General features: G+C 49.7%; 1 protein-coding gene across 7 annotated transcripts in view; it reads right to left on the bottom strand.

Annotated features, from left to right (window-relative positions):
- Nucleotides 1-1,581: 1,581 nt before the first annotated feature.
- The window catches only part of KMT5B (lysine methyltransferase 5B), a 58,819-nt gene continuing 37,309 nt past the window's right edge, over nucleotides 1,582-23,091 (bottom strand). For 5 of the 7 annotated variants that reach the window (XM_086676713.1, XM_086676711.1, XM_086676715.1 and 2 more), the window contains 7 exons: nucleotides 21,784-21,949; nucleotides 21,290-21,399; nucleotides 19,611-19,777; nucleotides 19,297-19,316; nucleotides 19,079-19,215; nucleotides 12,667-12,863; nucleotides 1,582-5,888 (listed from right to left, as the gene is read on the bottom strand). In XM_086676713.1, the coding sequence (XP_086532839.1) occupies nucleotides 4,420-5,888; nucleotides 12,667-12,863; nucleotides 19,079-19,215; nucleotides 19,297-19,316; nucleotides 19,611-19,777; nucleotides 21,290-21,399; nucleotides 21,784-21,949 (2,266 nt within the window). In that variant the 3' untranslated portion in view covers nucleotides 1,582-4,419. Of the gene's footprint in view, nucleotides 5,889-12,658; nucleotides 12,864-19,078; nucleotides 19,216-19,296; nucleotides 19,317-19,610; nucleotides 19,778-21,289; nucleotides 21,400-21,783; nucleotides 21,950-23,091 lie in introns of those variants that run through there. The other 2 variants (XM_086676716.1, XM_086676717.1) reach the window with 2 other exon arrangements.

Raw genomic sequence — 23,091 nt, 5'->3', positions numbered from 1 at the left:
GTGGTCTGCCCACCTCCCCTGGGTCACCTCACCGGCTCCCAGGGCTTTAGTGACACCCGTCATACACACACACACACACACACACACACACACACACACGGAGGCCTCTCACCCCCGCCTCTCCACCCCTGGCACTACTACAAACGTTAAAGAAACGTCACCTCACTGCCGTCCCTCCGGATGGTGCCGCTCGGGGTCTCAGACCGGGCGCCCGTGTGCGCGTTGCCCGCCAGCCTTCTGGTGTGTGAGCAGACCCAGCGGGGCGGGTTGCCCCCAACAGGTGGAAGTCAGGATCTACTGAACTCAGCAGAAAGACTCACAAATCTGACGAGGACCTGGTAACAGTCACTCACTCGCCTTTTAAAGACCGTTGGCCCGAGGCCAGGGGCCGTCTGCCGTCCTCCAGGCTGGAAACTTTCCAGCTGTTTCCATGAACGTTAACTTACATCCCTGGGAGGCGCAGACGGTAAGAGGGGGCGGGGCGGCCCTGGTGGGAACCCCCTTCCCAATCCTGCCCGTCCACCTGCCCTGAGAGTCAAAATCCGCTCCCCCCCCCACCCCACGCCCCGCGCCGGGCCTCACCCCTAGCGGGTGCAAGCTGTGCCCGCACCCCCACGACACCGGTGAGGGAGAAGCCGGAGGCCGTGTCACCCTCCCTCGCAGGCCAGGGCCACGCTTACCACAACCCCGAGGGTGCAGAACTCCACTTGGCCCCGCGGCCAGCACAGCGGGGCGCATGCCAGTGACAGAGCTGGCATTCGAGGAACAGAGATCACGCCAGGGCCCCGGGCAGAGTGCTGCACGCCGGCTGGCCGCTGGGCAGGGGAAGGGACCCGTTTCAGAGACGAAAGCCGAGAGCGGACCCCAGGCCCGAGCACCCGCCCCGCCTGGCTGGCTCGCGCTGGCACCCGCAGACTCGCGGGCGCTACAGAGAGGTCGGGGGCCCACAGCCCGGTTGGGGCCACGCGGACGCCGCCCGGCTGTGCCGGCTCCGGCTCCCGGACTCGAGCCAGTGGGTCCCGTGTCCTCCTTCGACTAGGTTTTGCTACAGTAACTGGGAGAAGGGACCCAGGCCAGCTCTGCATGCCAGTCTTGTCCAGTTCAGCGAGGGGAGCGAGCGGGTCCTCGGGAGCCGAGTCTTGGCTCGAGGGCCGTGTGGTCTGAAAGGAGCCTCCCCGCCGAGATAAGGAGCCCTTTCCCCTCGTTGTCATTATTATCTATTCCGAGGGAGAGAGAGCCCGCGAAGGGGAGAGGGGGAGAGAGAGAGGGAGACAGAGAATCCCAAGCAGGCTCCCGCACGGCCAGCGCAGAGCCCGACACGGGGCTCGAACCCACAAACGGCAAGGTCACGGGCTGGGCTCAAACCAAGCGTCGGACGCCCCACAGACGTAGCCACCCAGGCCCCCCCCCCTCCATCTTTTACACTGAGGGGGCGTCAGAAGCAAACGGAGACCAGGGCTCAGAAAGACGCCACACTCGCAGACACTGAAAAGCTTTACAAATTCTACTTTACGTGGAAACCTTCCGGAGAAAGTCACCCCTCGGACCTTCTCCGTTCAGATACAGCGAACACCGGCCAAATTGTTTTAATTTCCGAATTTATTAAAATGATTAACCTCAATACTGCAAGTGCATGTACAAAATATTTGTAAAAAATGTCTTTAATGAAACGTTAAAGAACTTACCTCAAATGCTGAAAAAGTCCTTTTTTTTTCAATTCTTTCAGTACAAGGAATACATTGTATCTCAAAAGTATTACAACTCAGCAAAACAATTTAAGACAGTAATTTGAAAAACGATTGAAAATTGAAAACTTTACATGTATTTTTCTGATCGCTTCCTGATTCTCACACAACGCCAAAATCTGTTACGAATCATTGCATAAGCTCGAGCTAAAAGCCGTATTGAACGCAGCCCTCTTCCGAGTGGTCACCGGCGTGTGGCCCTGGCCAGGCCCCACAGTGAAGCTCTGAGCAGAGCCAGAGCGGCCCCGAGGCCCCGAACTTTAGAAACGGAAATGGGGTCTCCCCGGAGGGTGGCGGCCGCCGCCGCTCAGACCCACGGGGAGGTCGGCCTCAGAAGACGAGGCCACCATCAAGTTAAAACAGACATAAATAAGTTACTAGAACGAAGCTGGAAAGTGGAGAAAGGCGGGAAACGGGGGACCTTGGGACTTCTTCCTTAAGATGGAAATTCCTGAAATGGCTGTTGTTGGTATCTCAAGAGGAGGTTTTGAGACTTAGTCTCCGAACCTCTTCGCAACGCTCCAAACTAAGGCGGGAGTGGCGGAGGCGGCCCACCGCTCTCTGGGACTTTCCAGACACAGGGTCCGCGCCCGGCCGTCCTTAGTGGCGCGGGCCGCACGCCTCTCCTACGAGGGACAGCGCGAGGCCCGGACGTGGTCCCTAATGCGCTCCGCGTGCCTCGGGACAGGCCTCGGGGGGCCGCCCCGCGGGGCGAGGTGAAGGACGACACGCGGTGCAGAGGGGGTGTGAGCGCGTGCAAGTGTGCACACGCGTCCGCGGGATACCTGAGGGGCTAACGTGCACACGACAGACGGGAACGAGACGATGTAAGACCACCAAGTAAGTCCTTAAAGAACGTGAGGAGAAACCAAATTCTAAGTTTCAAACGCTTTTATGAGTATTATTAATTTCTGCTTGGAACCCGTTAGCAGTCGTTTTCAGGAACTCAAATGACGTCCCCAGAACCTGGAGGCTGGTAGGAATCCACCAGAAACAACAGTAAGCATTGAGGTTTTCTCCACTGGACTTTTCGTTACGGGCAGATTCCTTTTAATATCTTAAGACATGGGCTACTTTTCTACAGACACTACACAAATCCCCTAAGTTGATTTTACTTCGGAACACGGTATTATCTGAAAGTACACGTACACATTTCCCAGAAATAAAGAGACCCCCTGGCGTGAAACACCTGCTACAGATGCAGATTCCCAAATGCTTTGTCCGATGGTGTGTAAAATCATCCACAGAAACGAAAGGTTGGTTTTGAACATAAAGTAGGAATCAAAAATTTGCTCATTAAGTTACTTAAAATTAATTTCTCTTCTCAAAGTGCTTCAAAAAGAAAAAAAAAAAACAAATTAAATCTGACTCCTCTTTCTGTTTAACTGATAACAGAGTCAAAAAAAAATCTTTGATATTTTCATACATAAACTAACATAAGCTGAGAACGCTCACTGATGCAGTGCTTAAAACTATATATTTTATACTTTTCCTATTTTATTGGCATGAATATTTCTAAACTTAAAAACCTTCCTGGTAAGTTCTTTTAATTTCTTACGACAAAAATTTCTCACAACACACAAATATTTACAACATATACATGGTTTTCGGTTCTTTACATTGAATTTTCAGAGACAAACGTTTTTATAGGTTTTACCACAGAACAAAAGCTGTGACTCATGTTTTTATTTCATAAACTATTATAAGTTAAAGTGAATAGAGTTTTTAATATTCCTTGTAGCATTTTACAAGTGCAACAGAAATCTCGAAGACCCAAATTAAGAGAGCTGTAGTTCATTAGATAAATGTTGCTCGTTGTCATCACATTGTTCACAGCAAAGTTTTGAAAAAATAAGCACCAATCATTCTTGCAAAGAACAATTTTATCTAAAAGGATTGAAAAGTGTTAAATACAAGGTCTTTAATTTACATGTCAAGCAATAAATACGCCGCATCGAAACCCAGCCCGCACACTGCCTACCCTCGTCCATACACCGTGCTGAAAAGTGAGCTGTACCTTTTATTTTTCGTTTTTCCCTTGTTTTTTACAGAAGCCAATTCGACTCCCAACCGATGGTCTGCTCTTTTGACCAAGGCCACAAACAGCACACCCGGGCCCGCAAACAGTGTGAAACTGACAGAACTCCAAGGGGGAAACATCTAGCAAATAAATCAGAAAGCCAAAGGTCGTTGCTGGTGATATTAGCATATACTAGAAAACCTTAATATGCTGCTACTATGATTTGTTTTAAATTATTGTTTAGTCATATATTAAAGAGCCACTCGATGCTCTTGGTTAGAAAAAAAAAAAAAAGAAAAGAAAAGAAAGAAAGAAAAAAGAGAACCGTGTAGCCACATTATTGTTTTCAACGTCCCGTGTGGAAAGTTGCTATCACTGTACAATTTTGCTTGAGCCTTTATTTTACAACGGGGCTTTTTACCTCTAACTCGGAATTGCACGTACGAAGGCTGTTTAAAAAGTACAATAAAAATTTGCACAAATCAGACCTCGGCAGAGTCAGTATGCTGTACACTTTCTACAGTATGAGGCCGAGAAGAGAGAAGGGGCAAGTGCCGCCTCCACGAGGTCTCAGGCGAGCAGAAACCGACTGGAATTGTTGCTGATTCCTCTCAAGCAGGCTTCCCGGGCCGAGGGAAGACCGAGACCGAGAGCTTACGCGTTGAGCCTCAAAGACTGATCTTCTCTCCTCCGGGAGGAAATGTCAATGTCTATGGAGTCCTTCCCGACGATGAGCCGCAGGCGCTTGGCGGGAGGGAGGGGAATGAAGTCGTCCTCCTCGTAGTCCTCGTCCTCCTCTTCGCCCTCCGAGGAGGAGGGCTCGTCCGTGCTCTCCTCGTCGTACTGACTGTAGTCGTCCACCTCCATGCGGGACTCGAGCAGGGACAGCGGGTCGCTGCAGCAGACCCCGTTCTCGCGGAGCCCCTCCGCGTACGGCCCCCTACCTTCCTCGTCCCGCTTCAGCTGGATCTTTAGTTTTGTGGAACTGCCGCCTGATCCTGAGTTGAACCCATTATTGAGCTTTGCTACATAGAGATTGTTGTCGTTTTCGTGGTCTTTACTCAACTTGATGCTGATCTTCGAAGAATTCACTCCGTCGTTCTCTTGGTCGTTCGTCTTGCTGCTGCTGTCGTGCCGCCTGCGGAGAGTCAATTTGGGAATCCCGGAGTTATTTTCCAGGATCAACTGTGCGTCATACCGTGTGATTCGCCTCTTCTTTTTACTTTTCGCAGTTCTGAAGCCGTCTTTTGTCTTGAAGCTCTCGGACGTCACAAGGGAAGCGTCGCCGGGCGAGGGAGCCCAGTCCGGGTAGGTCCCGGCCGTGGCCTCCGAGCCACCGCCCTCGCCCTGCTCCGGGTGGGACCCCAGCACCTCCGGCGCCACGCTGGCTTCCCCAGGGGAACCCTGGCCCGGAGCCGACTCCTCGGCTTTCGCCGACTGTTTCACAAGTTTCCCCTGTCGGGATTTCTTCTTGGACGCGCCGCTGTCGCTCCTTTGACACCTGGCCTCCCCCTTCTGTGAGCTTCCGGGGCCCAGATCTTCCTCCCGCGGCGCGGGCGCTGGCTGCTCCTGGCTGTCCGGGCCCGGTTCGGTCAAGCTGCTTTTGTAGCCGTCCGCCGCGTCCGGTTCCAGTTTGATGTCGGAAGCCTCCCTGGGATTCGCCCTTGTCCTCGCCGACCGCCGGGTGGGGTACGTGCCGGGGGCGCTGTCCCCGGGCGGCGGGGCGCCTCGCCCCGCGCTCGCTCTGTGCTCCCTGGCCGCGTGTCTGGTTAAGCACCCGCCAGCTGCTGTGGCTTGGACTGGTCCCTCTGGCTCCTTATCTTTTTTAATGGGTAAGTTTTTATACAGAACTACTTTGGGCTCTTTAAGTACTAAGTTTCCCATCTCGAGTTTTCTTGAAGCACTCTTTTGCTCCAGCCGTTTGCAATGATTTCTTAATTTTATCTTTGAAAGTAAAGGCTTTGCAGGCTTTTTCAGTTTCTTTGGTACCCTGGAATTATTTACATGAGTTAGCTTAGATGAGGTAGAGTTGGAAGAAGCTGGAATTCTTGACATAGATTGCCTTGTTAACGTTCTGCTCTGGCCGTTCTTTTTCACACCAACTGAAGATTTTCGGTTAGGAGCTGCAAGTTTAAAAAAAAAAAAAAAAAAAAAAAAGGATGAAAAGCAGGCTTGGTAACGCAGGAGCGCTCAACACAACAATGCCCGACCCTGTCAGCTACGGAACGTTAGGCTTACACCGGCACGTGCCAGACGGACGCGTTCGCTCTCTGCCAGGCACACAGGCACCCCCTCTCTGCTCCCCTTTTATTCCCCGACTGCGGCCTCCGATTCATGGAGCATCTCTGCATTTCGCCCAGCAAGGACCGGGATTTCACTCTGAGCTTGTCCACAATCTATCGTGATGCCTGTCCCAGCTAAGTACTTCTTCTCCGGAGTTTGAAGTAAGCTTAGAGAAAGAGCGGTTTTTCTTTCACAAATTCTTAACACCCTCATTCAAAACAGGTTTCTGAAATCCATTCCTCAGGAACTCAAAGTAAGCAGACCACTTGCTTTGCGATAGGGAATACAGAACGGAAATGGATTACTGATGAGCTCTAACGGACACATCCTATCACAATGGTTTCAAACAAGCAAGAGAGACCCTAAGAAGCACATATTGTGATTCCCGGACGACACTGGCCCACAAAGAACCGCACCGCGCATTCTCCCTGCAACTCCGTGAGGACCAGCAGGCTTCCGAGGGCTGAAGGACTCACTCGGCCCCGTCCCTCCAGGGACTGCCCGCCGCCAACCATCAAACTGGGGAGGAAAGCAGCACACTGCTAGCGAGGCTCTCGGGACCGAGGGAGATCCGATCCGACGTTCTCCACACAAGGACACAAAGGCTGCGACGACCCTACTGGGGACGGCCACCCGCGGACCGACAGGAGAGTTGACCAGATTCTCAAAAGGCTTATGTGTGACTCGAGTTTAAGCTGCCCCCAGAGTTTCTTTCTGACCTTGCCACGGACCTCTGCTCATCTTTGTTCTTCTCTCCGTTTACAGTTTGGACCTATGTGTGCAGTGTTTTACACGAGTCAATTTCTCAGTTATTGGGTGCCCCCACCCCCCACCTGAAAACCTTTCCCCCCTAACTACACTTTCCAGTCACTCACTACGGAGCCTGAGATGACCCAACTAACGATCCCCACTTCTCACCAGAGAACAGGGAGAGAGTAAAAACGACTGTGGGTAAACCCAGCACGCTGCCTAACGCTGCCGCCCACTACATGCCCAAGGGTTGCCAGGGCGACTGTCCTTCCTTCCACATGGCTGCACAAGTCACCATTAGTTTCCATTGAGACAGAAGAGCAAGGATGCGTTACGAGCCATTTCCAAAAATATCAAACCACCGAGAACAGAAGGCTCTGTACTCGGGCAGGGTGTCTCATGAACTGCTCTGGGGCACCCAAACCAGCCGAGTTCCCAGGGAGGAGATCCTCCGGCGAGAACGAGAACGTGCTCATCCACGTGGGCCACCACCAAGGCAGCCACTCGGTTTTAGACTTGGTAGGAGGAGTGGTTTGGATGCTGTCCAGTCGGAGAACAACTGAGGTGCACGAACTGGAATTATGCAAGTAGCCAGAAGTTGTTTTTTTAAGCAGAAGGATACGCAGGGCATTCTTTTGTTAAAGGATTTCTTTTACAAGACTTCCCACAAGGTAGACCGAGCAGACATGCCTGTGGACGTAAACGCGTGGGAGCGTCCGCCACTTGGCCGTCTCCCACGTGCTGCGAGTCCTCTGCTCGGCCCACGACTCCTCGAGGGCCATCCTATGACCAAGCTTAGCTGTTCTCGCCTGATTTTCCCTTTTTCTGGCCTGTTCTCACTCTGCACCGCAATAACCCCTTCACGGTGCAAACGTGCACACCGCAGGCTTGGCGGCAGTCCCCCGCAGTCTGGGTCCAGCCTGTCCCTCTGAGGAGGCAGCCTCGGTCGGCCTTGGAAAACCTGCTTGTGAAATCCAGAGAACACTTTTCAGCCCTTTCCCCCTCTGCTTTCTCCGCAGAATGTGACACTGCTCACCGTTTTTCTTCCCAAAAACTCCCGTCCCGTTGGCTGCCCCCAACAGCACTCTCTCCTGGCCTTGCATCTGCCCCTTCAACTGCGCCCCTCAGGCCTCTGCTGTCCTAGACCCCCTGGAAACTACCCGCATTCGCCGGGTGGTAAGCACCCCCGCCCCATGGCTCTTACCGCCGATGCCCTGGCAGCTCCCGAAACACTTTCTCTAGACTCTCTCCTAGATTACAGTTCCGGAGCACCAAATACCCACTGGCATCTAGATCCTTCCGTGAGGATGGGCTCCTCACAGTCAACATGCCCAAACTGAACTCACCATCAAGCTTCGCGGCTGCTTCCCCTTCTAAATTCTCCATCCCGCTCAGGTCACCACCACCATCCACCCAGCTGCTCAAGCAGACACCGGGAGGTCCTCCTGGACTTCTGCTTTCCCTTGCTCACCCCATCGGCTGCCACATCCCTCCTGCGGAGCCCACTCTTGCCGCGGCCCCCGAGCCATCTACCGCCCTCTGCTCACGATCCCTTGCCTGAGCTGTGGCGGCGGTCTCCTACCTTTTCTCATCTCTCCCACTGCTTCCCGGACATTCCAGTCTCCACCGTGTGGCCAGAGTGGCCTTCCTAGTATGACACGTCACTTCTGGGCTTTAAACTCATCAGTGATCTAATGCCCCAAGAATAAGTCCAAAACTTTAAACAATGGTCAGATCCCTCCTTCCCGCCTTCTACTCCAGCCGTGATGCACTTGGCTTACTGGAGTCCTGCAGTCACCCCTGGATCTCCACTGACGAACTCCCTCTGTCTGAACCTGCTTCGCTTGGCCAACCGCTCGTCCCCTTTAAGACTCAGCTTGGGAAATGCTTTGCTCAGGGAGCCTCTCCTGACTTTCTGTAGATGGCAGGCCAACCTTGCCGTGTATTTTCAGAGCACCTGAGAGTCTCCTGACTCTGGCTCTCATTTTAATCCACTAGAGGTGTCTCATTTTATGATGATTCCGAATCCACCCCTGCTTCCAACAGATTCTCTGCTTAGCTGGTGGCGGTGAACCACCCGACGGAGAGCGCTTTATTGTTTTTGTGTTCTCAACGGCACAAAATGGACCGTATGTGAGGCTACGTGTGACTTCCACACAGAGATCTCACGTCCACGTTCACGTATGTGTCGGCCTGGTCTTTTGTTTTAAAAGCATCATCTCATCAAAAGCCAAGCCAGAAGGGATATGCTCATCGGGGCAAAGGGCAGAAAAGACACAGACAAGCTGGGCACGGGCGCCAAGGGCTCTTCACTCTCCCAAGCGGGTCCACCCTGTCGTCGGGGGCTCGAGGATGACAGCGGCGCAGGCGGGACAGATCGTCGGTACAATGCAGGCTAACGGGAGCCTGTCCAGAGGGCTCGGACCGGCGGGCGTGAGCTACACCCCCTGCAGCTGCCCTACTCTCAGCGCCACGGGGGACTCTCTTGCCTGGAGGCGGGGACAAATCCCACATGCGTAAACCCAAGACAGTAATTTCAGGTGCAGACACACTTTCTCAGCAATTACTACATAGTGGGTGCTGTGCAAAGTGGCCAAATTAGCGTGACCTCAATGCCAGTACACATTCTCTGCAGTGAGTGCCACTGCGCCTACGTGAATAGCACACAGGGACAAGCGTGCCCAAGACCGTCCACCTGGGACGTGGAGGAGATGGGATCTGGACTAAGGCCTGTGGCTCCGGACCCGCCGTTATCGGTGCGGCCTTGAGGCGCACCACAGAGTCACGGTGCCAGCCCCAACTCCCGGGTAACGGTCGTCACAGCCATTCCGGGGGGGTCCTCCAAATCGTAAGGTAGCCCTGCGTGGGCGTCAACAATTACAGCCAGACACGAGAACGGCAAGACGACACCAGAGGCTTCCGCGCGCCCGGGCCGTGCCCTGTACTGGAAAAGCCCCCGAGACGAGCGCTACCAGCGTGAACCGAGGGCCATCCGTAGCCTGGCATCTTCAGCACTTGAAGATCCAGAAAACCCTCAGTAAGACTTTAAAGGCTTCCGTTCCGGTTTGTCAGGCATCTTCCAACCTTTGGAAGCACAGGCATCTTCCAACCTCACACGACCGACACAGACTGGCGTGGCTGCCCGGAACAGGGTGTCGGAAGGGCCTCCGAAGGAGCCCACAGGCTTAGCGGCAAAGAGCGTTCAGACCAGCAGCGATGTCCGTGCCAGCTGAGTTAGAGCGGGGCCCGGTCCACCATCTCTAGGACAGGTGCTCCGGAGTTAGGATAAGCTTATGGCACTGGCCTTGTCTTCTGGGCCTCACCCCAACTTGTGACAGGACTCACATCCCCTTTCATAGCACTACGGGGGCGGGGGGGGGGTGGCCTACCCACGGAGGCACGAGAGGCCTAAAAAACCAGAATCTTCTAACAATGGCGTTATCATTCAGGCTTGTGGACCGAATTTTTGTGAAAGTGGATGTTGCTGTTTCCTGTCTCCAGACGCTAAAGCCAACAGTCAACTCGTGGCTCTCGAGACACCTTTCAAAAGACAGTGCACAGAAGATTGTAATTTTTCTCCCGACTAGGCAGAAATGCTTCTTTAAAAAGAATACACAAGCTGTTCCAAGCAAGCAGTTCTGTGCCCCCTGAGTTCTCAGCAGACTGCAGGGAAGACTGGCAGCCGCACACAGAGAGGGCCCCCTGAGTCCACACACAGCAATTACACCCGCCTCCTCTGGGAGAGGCTTGGGCAGCTCGGGCTTTGCCGCTGGCTGTCATTTCAGAAAGTCTTTCTTTCGGGGGGGGGGGGGGGGGTGATGATGGCCGAGACACAAACACCAAAAGAAATACCATCTGAGAGAATACCTGGGGGGGCTTGCAGGAATACTGCTGTGAATGTATCCTCGTGTGGGGTGGCCTCAGGGGTGACCGGTGCTAAGCCTCTGGCTCCTCCAGAGCACGGAGCCACGCCTGTCAACGCTAACACACGGCCCTCAAAGTTAGCTACCTCGACCCTCCAAGTACTCGAAACCATCGTTGTGCAGAAAGGGAATTTGAACCAAGTCAGCCCCCTCTGCAAGCAGTCACTGGGAAGTAACGCATTTCTACTCGGTAATGCTGGGACCACAGCTCAAAGGGGTTACTTGTTCGCTCTGAACTCGAGCCATGGCATTTCTAGAGGGTTCTACGTAACTACCTGTGTATCCGTCGTATCCCGGAGCTAAGGCGTAAGCTCCCTGACGGAGGGCCCAAGTCCCACACATCTCCGTATCTCTTCAACAACTAGCGGGCTTTTAAGAAGTATTTGGTTTACTAATAAATATTCCCTAGCTGGTCACATAGTCAGTACACTTCCAGATGCTGTCTATCTTACGCTCTTTTAGACCCTGTGGTGTACCGGGTTCAGTATGTATACAGTCGGCATAGAGCTAACGCCCCCCGTGTCACAGAGCCATTCGCTGTGGGCAGCGTGGTGGCCGTGGCCGTGCTGTTTAGTGTTTCACGCACGAATTTCTACACCGGGCTTCACAAGTCTCCAGTTTCACCAAGGAACCAGACTCCAAAAACAAAACATTGGTTATGTTCCATTTATTGTTAGAACCAACAGTCAACAGTGAATGACGGGCTAACTGCTTGCTCTCTCTCTGTTCACCTGGGACAGTAAGGGCTGGAGTGGGAACGCATCACTGCTCTTCCACTACTGGGCTTACACCCGGCCCCCGGCGGCAGGCAGGTGCAGGGTTCACGGCAGTGGCATTCACCATCGTGGGAGCTGCCGTCCCTTTGCTCCAGGGTTTTCTGCAGGGAAGGGGTGCACCTGTGCTGGGCTGAAAACATCCGAAGACGGGGAGAGGAGCCCAGCACAGCCAGACTTAAGGAGGCACGGAGGCACTACCAAGTAGCCGTGGATACTCGGCGCGCCGAAAGGGGCGTCCCTAGGGATCACGGAGTCAAAACTTTGAGACTTTGTTCCTGTCAGAAACCAGCGGACTAACGAGCCTACAGCTTTAGCGGCAAGGAGAGGAAACCGGTGTTACCCAGAGGAAACCGGCAGCCATGAAACTGGTTCCAGGACTTCAAAGCTCCACAGACACGACGCGTTTCCTTCTTGCCCGGCTCGGTTTTCTTCGCTTTCTTTTCTTTATTCTCCGTTCTCTCTCTCTCCAGTCTGCATATGGTCTTGCCCCCTCGTACAACTGGCATCTTAAGGCTTGCTTCTTCTTCTCACCTCTCTCACTGTTTTCAGTAGTGGCTAACACATGTCCTAGTATAGCAACCTTCGAAACGCTCCTCTCTCCCAATTCTGAGTCTGGGAACTGGCGGTTTGGTGAATTGGTTCAGTTCATTTTGAAAAGGGCAAGCAAGCAGTAAAAAGGTGGAGGCCTCGAGGCCAGAAGCTACGAACTGCCCAAGTTCGCGTCATGGGTGCTAACGGACCGGGGCTTGGCGCGGGGACGCATGTGCGCCTCTACGCCTCTACCCAGTCCTCCGTCTTCCCGTAGGACCTAATGCCATCATGACAGTCAAACTAACACCTTGAAAATGTGTCTCTCAAACACAGGACGACCCTGGAACACATGATGAAGAACGTAATATCCAGTTACCAGGTATTCAAGAAAAGCAGACAGTTCAGTCGAGGGCACAGGACTGAATCTGGAGGTGGGACACAGACTGCTTTTGTGCTCAGATCATGTCTAGAACCTTGCAGTGCTGCTGAAGCACACGAGTCCCAGGGTTTCTCTCAAGATTTAAAAGATCAAAACTACTGAAGTGAAGCACACTTTAGAAAGATAATTGTGTGAAAATACTTAAAAAAAGAAAAAAAGAAAAACGAAGATATATGCTTATCAAATCTCCCTTACTTACTTGCATTGTTTTTTTCCTGAGTGGTATCTGCATCAGTGTTAGAGCTGACAGATTGACTGTCTGAGTTTTTGCTGCTGTCACCTAACTTTTTAAGCCTATTTAAGCGTTTATCTGTCTCTCTGAGTCCGTATTTGCTATTGATAACAGGAGCAGGTGCAGGCAGTCCCGCTCTGGATTTAAAAGCACCGGTTCCCCGTCTGAAAGAGAAAACAGCACAGGTTAAACAGCGTACTGACAGCAAGTTCAGCTGCTGAGGGCTCAAGGCCACATCAAGTCAACAGTTGTGGTGCACTGATGAGGCCTCAGTCATCACTGGAAATGTACCCGGTCTAGGACTCGAGGAAGAATTACAACTGTATATAAAATTAACACAAAAAACCCTCTAGACGTAAAGTAACAAATTGTTGGACTACTGTCAATTCATTACTAACTGCCCATGAGAAACCACCAGGCCCCGTAGAAGTCCACGCATAGGTGAAAAGAACTAATTCGTCAATTTCAAAACTGGTTAGTGCAATAGTCAGGTCTGCGTTGTGGCTTAAGTAACCCACCTGTTAATTAGATTCTAGCTCTGTTCTACACAATTTAACACTACAACACTGACATCAAGAATTAAGGGATTAGGGGTGCCTGGTTGAGCATCCGACTTCGGCTCAGGTCATGATCTCGCGGGTCGTGAGTTCGAGCCCCGCGTCGGGCTCTGTGCTGACAGGTCAGAGCCTGGAGCCTGCTTCGGATTCTGTGTCCCCCCCACCTCTCCGCCCCACCCCTGCTTGTGCTCTATCTCTGTCTTTCAAAAATGAATAAACATAAAAAAAAAAAAGAATTAAGGGATTAAAAAAAGAAACCAGAGAATTTCCATAAATTAAGCCATTACTTAAGAATTCAACATTAGATACAAAGAAACCTTAACTGGCATCCCGTATAAGGTGGCTACACTGTATCAGTGAAAATCTGACTTGTGGGAGAATAAAAACTGTTTAATTTCTTTCAAGTTATTGAGATAACCACAATTAACAAAATATGACTAAATACAAGACGTCAGAAACTTGCTTTTACCACGGGGCAAGAATGATCTGTAGTCCACTCTAATAATAATTTATGTTTTTATGTAAGTTCTTCTGAAGTGAAGGTGCTCGCAGAGGCTCTGATCATTCTCAATTAGCCTAGCTTTGCAGACGTTAACTTGACTCGGTGTGTAATGGTACATTTCTACTCAGCTCTATTCAGAAGAATAAGTTAATGAGGTTATAAAAAAGCGCTACACATCACATGCAAAAAATGAGAAATTTGTTTGGGCCAAAACTGCCTTCCCGGAGTTGCCTCACTGCCTGCCCTCAGCTTGTTGAAGAAAAGCCGTATAACCAACGCGGTTTCTGAACTCGCCGCGCAACTGTGGGCACCCTCCAGCCTGGGAGAGATGCTGGCGCCTATAGGGTCCCTCCCTGCCGTCCTACGTCTCATCGCCAGGGGGCACACACCTAAACCTACTGCCAAAACGACTTCCGGCAAGCAAGGTAAGCATTCTTGCTTGTTTCACCTTTCTAGAACATATCTGGGATTCCATTTTCATTAACACTTCTGTGAAGATCACGACAAGCTTATCGTGTGGCTGCCTCAGTGCTGTTTTTGGAAGGTACATGAGAAATTGCGCTAAAACCTGTAGGTGATCATTGCCAAGGCAGGCAAGCAGTTCCCCTCCACTCCACACTTAAGTATGTGCAGAACGGAAAATAGGAAATGTCAAAGGCGATTTCATTTCATAGGGATTAAGGAAGTAATGCATTATTTTCAGACATTTCATGCCTTTTCCCCACAACTTGTAACATTTTTGGTTCCTTCCTAGAAAAATGGGCCATATTTAAAGTACACTTCACCACAAATGATCACGGTGGAATTATTTTATCTGGAAATCAGGGAGTTGTTTTTGTTGTTTGTTTTTTGTTTTCGTTACAACTCGACCATTCCCCTGCTGTCTACTTCCCTGACGTTTTCTTCCTAAGGAAGAAAGACCTGCTCCTGCTGCCGTGACACGCAGAATGATGCTAGGACCTAAATCCACGAAGCACAAGTTGACAGCCAGCCAGCCCGCACCCCCGGGGCCCCGAGGCACCGGTGGGGGACCGTCTGCCAGTGTGCTATCCTCCGCCACGGTCTCGCACACCGGTTTACACCATTGGATCTTTTTAAGCAAACAAAACCAAAACAGGAGCACACCATCCATCTTACTCAGCAGTCGGCTTTGCCGTTACACAACGGACGGATAAATCTCAACTGGACGTGTGTTCTGAAGAGTGTACTTTCTCCACTGAAGAAACAATCCGTGATGGATTCGATCACTCCTCATTGCTGGTTCCTGGAACTTGCAGGGCGTCTTTGGGTTTGCTGGCCACCACGGACACTAACTGCTACACTGCTCTGAAACCAAATCCTTACTAACTACTGCTATTCCCACAGGCTAGATTCTTCCACCCGGGACTGACTGCCAGCTAAAAGGGCGCGCTTATTTTTAACAACCACGGCCAGACAATTCACGTCATGCCTGCTAACAGTGTACGAGGGCCCGTTTCTCCACATCCTCACCAGCACTGTAAGGTACAACTCTGAAATTCCGCTGCTCTGACCGTGACAACGAATCCCTGGTTCCTGTCTCCATCGTCTGCTTTACGGCCCTCGTTTCCTGTGTGGCATCCTCCTTACCCTGCCCTCCTCTCGGAGTCTGTCTCTTCCTTGTGAGCTTCTAGGAGCTTTTTCTTATTAGGATCATTAACGCTTTGCCAGATGGGTGCCGTTGCCTCTCTGGTTCATCATTTGACTTTGATTTTGACCAAACGTGTTCGTATTCACCATTTCTTGTCTTCTTTTACATACATTTCCACTACTCCAACATTAGACAGAAAGCCTCCTCGATTTTTTCTAATCATTTTGCATTGTATTTTAAAATTTAAATCTTTAATCCACCTTGAATTTGGCTTCTCTTCCAGATGCATAATGAATTATACTAACATCATTTGTGATAGAAATCGTTTCTCCACATGCGATGTTAAGATCTCATACACAGTTGCCTCTATCTCAGGCCTCCATTCATATCCCATCACCCATTTGTCCATTTCTGGGCCACGATCGAGTGTTGGTCACAACTGTTTCCTCCTAACTTTTAGTATGTGTTAAAACAAATCTCAAGCTACACTTCAGACATTTTTTCTTAACTTCATCAGACGTATTTTCATATAAGCTTAAAAATAATCTAATCCTTCCTATTTTGGGGTCATTCATTAGACTTTACTGCTCAAGTGTTCTACCGTAAAATTAGCAGTACTTAAGAATGCAGAACAATCACTATTGTGTCAGGATGGTCAGAGCTAGAAATACGCATCAAACGCATCCAGGAGATTTCACCCATCATCTCGGAACCTCCATAAACCTTCTGCTCACTGTTTCTTCACAGAGCCGGCTCTGTGACGTCCTGCAGCTCCCGGCTGGCACTGTGCTAGCCTGGTTCACCCTGCACGCACGAGACCTAACAGGAGTTAGCTCCTCAGCTGATACCTGAGGAAGAGCTGAGTGAGTCCTCTTGACCAGTCTTACCCTCTTTGGTGTTCCTGAGAACTCCCAAGAATAGCTGCAATCAATCAACTTTAAATCAGACTGCTCAAATGGTCTGAAGGTAGCTATGGCTGTTTAATGTCAAGCCTTTCCTTTAAAAAAAGGATCTGCTCATGTGTCTATTCCTCATACTAATAACCCTGTGGAGTAGGCAGGATCACCCCCACCTGACCAGTAAGAAGAAACTGAGGCTCACAGAGGAGAACTAATCTGCCTGAGGAACATGATGATACATGAAATTCTAGACTAGTCACACAGCTGTTTCAGGCTTGGTTCGGAATCCCGAGTAGGTGGTCACCCTTCTCAGGACAGCCTCCAAAAGCTTACTTAGCATACTGTATGTCCATTCATTCATCTGTTCATTCATTCGCCAGGGACCTACTATGTGCCAAGTAGTGTTCCGGGTGCTGGGTATGAGTGGAAAAGATAAAAGCCTCCATGGAGCTTATATTCTAAAGGGCAAATAACCAGAAGCCACAAAATAATTTTATAGATAAGGCCTGAGTGTTAACTGTGCGTTCTACACACATCACGTGAAGTAACCAATGTAATTCTCACAGCGACCCTGTGAGACCGCTGCTAACATTCTCTCCGTTTTACAGATGGGTAATTCAGGCACAAAAAGCAGTTAAAGTGTCCCAAGATCACATAGCTAATGACGTGCAGTCACAGGGTTTCAACTCCGGGAGGCTCCAGACCTCAGGCACTTGACCACTACCCTATGTTGTCTCAAGATAATGAGTCTGAAGCATCGTTCAAGTATAATTAAATTATTTTGTGGATTAAAGGTCTTTTTCTGGACTGGTCTAAGATTTAACCAATGTTCAAACCATTTTTTACGTAGAAAATGAAGGATTTTTTTACTGCCCCTCCCAAAAGGGGGGGCAAAACCTCAGCAGCATCAGGAACAGGTTTCCTGCCGTTCCTTATGGCGAGGACCCCGACGATGGGAGAGAAACAGCTGGGGCAGCACAGGCCTCCAGGCTCCTGCTCTCGCCTGACAGAGGGGGACACTTGCCACTACTTGGGAAGAAGGGAAGTGGGACCTCTGGGGCGTTCACAGTCCTTCCGCAGGCTGGCCAGCGGCTGGGTGACTTCAGCGGGAGCAGCGGTGCTACTGGACAGCCCTCCCCCCACCTGCAAGAGCGGCACAAAGTGGCAAGAGGGAGGGCCAGGGTTCAGCTGCCCTGGGCTCAGACACTTCAGTTTCTGTACTTGCAGTGTGGACATACTTCTATTTACTCTCTCTCTCTCAGATGGCTGTGGAGACTGAATGAGTCAGAGTTAGCAAAGTGCCCAGCTCAGTACAAGATGAGAAAATTGAGCTCGGGGAGCATGGGCGGCTCAGTGAGTTAAAAGGCCAGCTCTTGGTTTCTTCGCCTTGGGTCATGATCTTACAGTTTGTGAGTTCGAGCCCCACCCTGAGCTCTGAGCTGATGGTGGAGAGCCCACCTGGGTTTCTCTCACCCATTCTCTCTCTGCCCCTCTCCCTCTCATGCTCGTGCTCTCTCTCTCAAAATAAACAAACTTAAAAAAGAAAAATGGGTTCAACAAGTCCAGGTCGGCTCCCCTGGGTGACCCATGCAAGTCTGCACTGCCTGGGAACAGCAGCTTTCCTGCAGGACTAGCAAGACAAGCGTGTGACGTCACCTCCACGAGCTCCTGGATGCAGAAATCACTCCAATGAATAGTGTGAGCTAGCAGTCTGGCTAAGTCAGATTTGGGGGATTTCTACAAGGACTCCAGAATCTTGATGGGTCACAAGAGGAGCTTCCTTATTCAGAGACAGAATTGAGGAATCTTGAAGAGTACGTGCATCAAAACGTAGAAATTCCTGTGGTGAGGACAGCATGATGTACAGAGATGCTGAATCCCTGAGCTGTACAGCTGAAGCTAACGTAACCTTGTGTGTCAACTATGTTCAAATAAAAAAAAAAATCCTGGGCCACCTGGGTGGCTCAGTAGGCCAAGCATCTGACCCTCGATGTTGGCTCAGGTCACTGTCTAGTGGTTTGAGATCGAGCCCCGTGTTGGGCTCTGCCCTGTCTGTGCAGAGCCTGCTTGGGTTTCTCTCTCCCTCTCTCTCTGCCCCTCCCTCACATGCGTGCACTCTCTCTCAAAAATAAACTTAAAAAAAAAAAAAGGGGGCGCCTAGGTGGCTCAGTCGGTTAAGCGTCCGACTTCGGCTCAGGTCATGATCTCGCGGTCCATGAGTTCGAGCCCCACGTCGAGCTCTGGGCTGATGGCTCAGAGCCTGGAGCCTGCTTCTGATTCTGTGTTTCCCTCTCTCTCTGCCCCTCCCCCGTTCATGCTGTGTTTCTGTCTCAAAAATAAATAAACGTTAAAAAAAAAAAAAAAATTAAAAAAAAATCCAGAAGCCACAGCTTGGTAAGACACAGGACAACTTCAGTGTTTTCACATGATCATCATAAGTGAATGTCACTTGCCATTTTTTGGGCAACCCCACTCTGGCACTGTGGGTGTCTGTGTGCACACGCGCGGATATGCACGTGCACACACGTGTACGGTATTTCCCGTCCTCTCTTTAGGCACGCTGGTACTCTGATCTACTCAGAAGCAGCAGCTGGTGATAAGAAAACTCTAAAGGCTCAGGTGCCACGGCCCCCAAAGAGCTGTGTATCCCCCGACTGTTCATGCACATTTTATCGGACCAAAGCTACAGAACGTAAGAGACTACACACCCCCCCCACCGTGTCTAAAGGAGAAGGAAGCAACGTTAGTTGGTGCCCATAATCATCAGGCGGTTACAAGAACACACAAGCTGGACACTTTACTTGACGCATACCTTTCGCAAGTATAACACTCGCAGAACTCGTTATTTTCTCCAAAGAACCCGTCTCCGTAATAACAAGAAATCTCTTCTCCAGGTTCAATGTCTCTCAGAGCCTTCACACACGCCGTATCTCGACCAGTTGACACAAACTGAAATACAATGAACTCATTAAGAAACTCATGCCTGCAACAGAAACAAAATACTTGCAGTAAAAAAAAGTTTATGCTTACCTTACAGTTAGGTCTGCAATCTGAAAAATGTCCAAAAGATAAAGTCAATTAACTGTAGATAAGATCTGAAACACGAACAATTACAGAAATCTGAAATAAGCTTTCCACATCATTTCACAACTTTTGATAGAAGTTTAGGTCTCAGGTTAAGCGACAGGATTGTTTGTTTAATACGCTGGTGGGGAAAAATAAGGAAGTCCTATTTCCAGCCTCCTCTACAGGGAGACGAGGTTCCACGCAGTCTGACAAGGTCATTGCTGCGTCTTAGCAGTACTGCCCGCCACTCGCACGGCCACCCGAGGAGCGCAGCTTACCGTGGTTTATAAAGGCGGCGGGACCAAGCCAGAGCTGGGCACAGTTTTTCCTTGTGGAATACATGACACTGAAGTCGTTTTCTCCATGTCTAAGCAGCATGTTCTCCTCAATTTCTGAAAGTTCGGCAATACAACCCACCAGTAATTCTATTTTGTCATTTCGTTTCCTATTTAAAATATGTCATGTTAAAAATTACTAGTAATTATAAATAACAAGGCTTCTTTTAATAAAATAAGCCTGTCCAATAAATACCGGGAATCCAGAAGACCTAGCTGTGTGCATCTTGGCTGACCCCCTGGGACCTTCACCGGGCTACGCTCTCATCCTCCCTGGAAGGCCGACGGCCTCGGGCCACAGCCACCCTACAGCTGCCTTAGCCCTACGAGAGACCGGGAGGTGCTCCAGGCCAGAAGCCGTGCTACCTCGTCTCCGAGTCCCCTACGGCCCCTAGTACAGCGTGTTGCAGGCAGGGAGGATTCAAATATCTGCTACACCAAATGCAACTTGCTGAGAGTGGACGGAGGAGACAGAGACAAGCAGTAGTAGTAAAGGTCACGGGGACCCGGAATGAGGACACCACCCTCTAGAACAGCGCTATCCAAGAAAAACGTAACGGAAGCCAAACGTGGGGTCTGCAGCGTTCTAGTAATGACAATCAGAAAGTAAAGAAAAAACAAGTGAAATTACTTTAAGTAATGTCTTTGAACCCGAGAGGCCCCCGCTACTATTTCAGCAGGTAATCAGTAGAAGAAACATTAACGGGAAACACATTTTACCATAAAACTTGGCGCGTAAATCACATTTACGGTACTTCTCGGTACAGACTAGCCACCGTTCAAGGGCCCAAGAGGCACAAGTGGCTGGTGGCTGCTGTGCTGGACGGTGCAGCTCTAGACTACAAGACCAGAAAGCTACACGTCCACCGAAAGCACCGGGAGCTGGGGGAGTGGACCAGCGGACTCAATACACTACGATGTGCGCTCGCGCACGTGCACCTGTCCAAACTGATGGTGCTCGTGCACGCACACGCGCACCCACCCGAGAGGCCTGGGTATACTGCTCTTCGCCCATTCCATTTTCAGGTACCTGATCCTAATGTTTTTGTTATAAAAAATACGTGAGGACGGCTTATAAGAAGGGCAACACGTTCCTTCTTCTGGGAGGTGAGGTAGGAACGGGTGTTAGAGGAAAAAAATGATCACACATTCCCTCATGAATGGCTTTTACCCTTCCTAGCTGGCCTCAACTTCACTACCCTTACTCAAGTTGGCACATACATGTACACGTGTACACTTAAGCAGGCAATTCGGCGGGACATTTCCACCTGTGAAGTTCCTAGGATCGTTAAGACTTCACACCCAACCTTTCTCTAGGCCAGCAGGACACGGAGGGCCTAGAGCAGGCCTTCCGGGACACGGAAGCCAGGTTCTCCAGCCCCGGCACCTGGACTTCTTCGGCGGCCTCACCACCGAGCAGCATTCCGACTCGGTCAAAGTGCGTGGGCTGAGAGACGGGATCTGGTTCAACTCAGATTTCTAATTCCACTGTCCTGACCCAGGTCACTGGGCCAAGGCTCTGGCTTCACTCCTTCCCACAACTTTCTTAGCACTTCAACGGTAACTTAAGAGAGAACTTTAACTGACAGTATGTTACGGGTTTATACTAGTGTAATAGTTACCACTCTTTTGTTGCAACTATTTTGGCTCCATTTTGTTCTGATGAGTATCTATTACAGGGCAGTATTTCAAATCCACTGTCAGTTGCAAACATTCGCAAGTAAATAAATACCTAAAACAGAAGAAGATAATGGTATTTGTATTAAATTGTTTATCCCGTTAGACTTATTCAGAATCCAAAAGCAAATCATCACCGAAATGTGAAACATTTAGGATCGTTAAGTAACAAACTCTGTGATTTTACAACTTCACGTATCTGAGCACCTGACGGCTTGGCCATGTTCCTCTGAAAGTTCGTGGAGAATTTCACTTCCAGATGACCAAGTTGTCTCTTTGGAGAGTTATACAAATGATCTGATGTGTTATTAGATCTTCACATTGATCAGCTTTATGAAAAACTGACTTACAAGTTTCAGCGTTCACTAAAACTTAAGTTTTAGTTTACTCTGCTCTTACCCACACAGATAAATAGTAGTAATCTTATCAATAAACCTACATGTTCCTTGAATAATTTCTCCTGCATTTTGTTCTTGTTGAGAAAATAGTGCCGTGCCCATTCGCCCGAAGTCAAACATTTGAAGGCTTTCTCCAAGTGTTCATCTTTCTTAAAACGTTCAATGACTTCCTTTAGTTCTTCTTGCCTTCCCTTAATAGGCCGAAATCTGAACGAAATCAAAACATTCGCTTTAGTTATCCGCCATCCCTGGGCCACTGTAGAGAAATCGTGAGGCAAGAAATAACCTGAAAACAGCCAGACCTAATAAAAGAGAATAACCAGCGATCCTGATAAATCATTACTGCACAAGTAACAGAGATCACCAGGAGACAGAACTTCTCTTTCTTCCAACTGTATTTTGATTTTTTTTTTTTTCTTTCACTGTTACCTCGTTAACTGAGAAATGACCAGATGACTCAAACGAAGCTGTCTGCCTCAGGCTCACACTAGTCCTGTAAATCTGGATGGTACAAAAAGATCTACAACAGAGCTGGTCTGGTTGAGAGTCAGAACGACAAGAACTTTTCCAGAGCATGCACAATCGAGCCAGAAGAGTGCAAGGCAATGAGCTTCGGGAGGATGAAGCAAACAAAATCATGCCATAAACAGAACATTCCCCATGTGCGCAGTTAGAAACCCCCCAAATCGAGTACCCCAAGAGGTCCTGAAATACACCCTGATGCCCTAATATCCATGTCAAATTCATCTTTGAGAGGTGCACTCAGAAAACAAAAAGGGCAAAAACCACAACTCTAATGGTGGCGTTGCTGAACTGGTGATGTCGAAGCTGAAAGGCTTCCGTAACAAAACCAGCCATAATGTCTTCGGAATGCTGTACCGCTAGCAAGAGTCACACACGATGCGATCATGGTCCAAGAAAGGCTTACACTGGTAAAGCCCTTTTTCTAAAGTTGTGTTCCCAGTAAAACATGTTCTATGACAAAGGTACTTGGACCTTAATTTCAAAATGTCTTCTCATGTCAATTGCCTTTGGCTTATTTTCCCAAATAAAGTTTTTTGTCGTTGTTGTTTTTAAATCTGCCAACAACAAAAGGAGTAGACTGCTATTCAGATAAGGTGTTAAGAAAAAACTATTAGTGGCCGAGAAGAAAATATATTTGAACTACACCTTACTCCAACATTTACAAACTGCACATCTCATAAACTTGAGAACTCTAAACTCGCAGGAAGATCTGGCCCAAACTCCAGCACAGGAAGCAGAAGAAGTCTTTTTCTAGGTGAGCTATCACAAACGTATTCGTAACATTTCAGTGAAATTTCAAGCCACAGTCTCTCACCAAGGATTCC

Source organism: Puma concolor, chromosome D1 (genome assembly GCF_028749965.1).
Source record: "Puma concolor isolate L17-30 chromosome D1, mPumCon1.1.hap2, whole genome shotgun sequence".
Taxonomy (NCBI): domain Eukaryota; kingdom Metazoa; phylum Chordata; class Mammalia; order Carnivora; family Felidae; genus Puma; species Puma concolor.
This window is presented reverse-complemented; position numbering and strand designations above follow the sequence as displayed.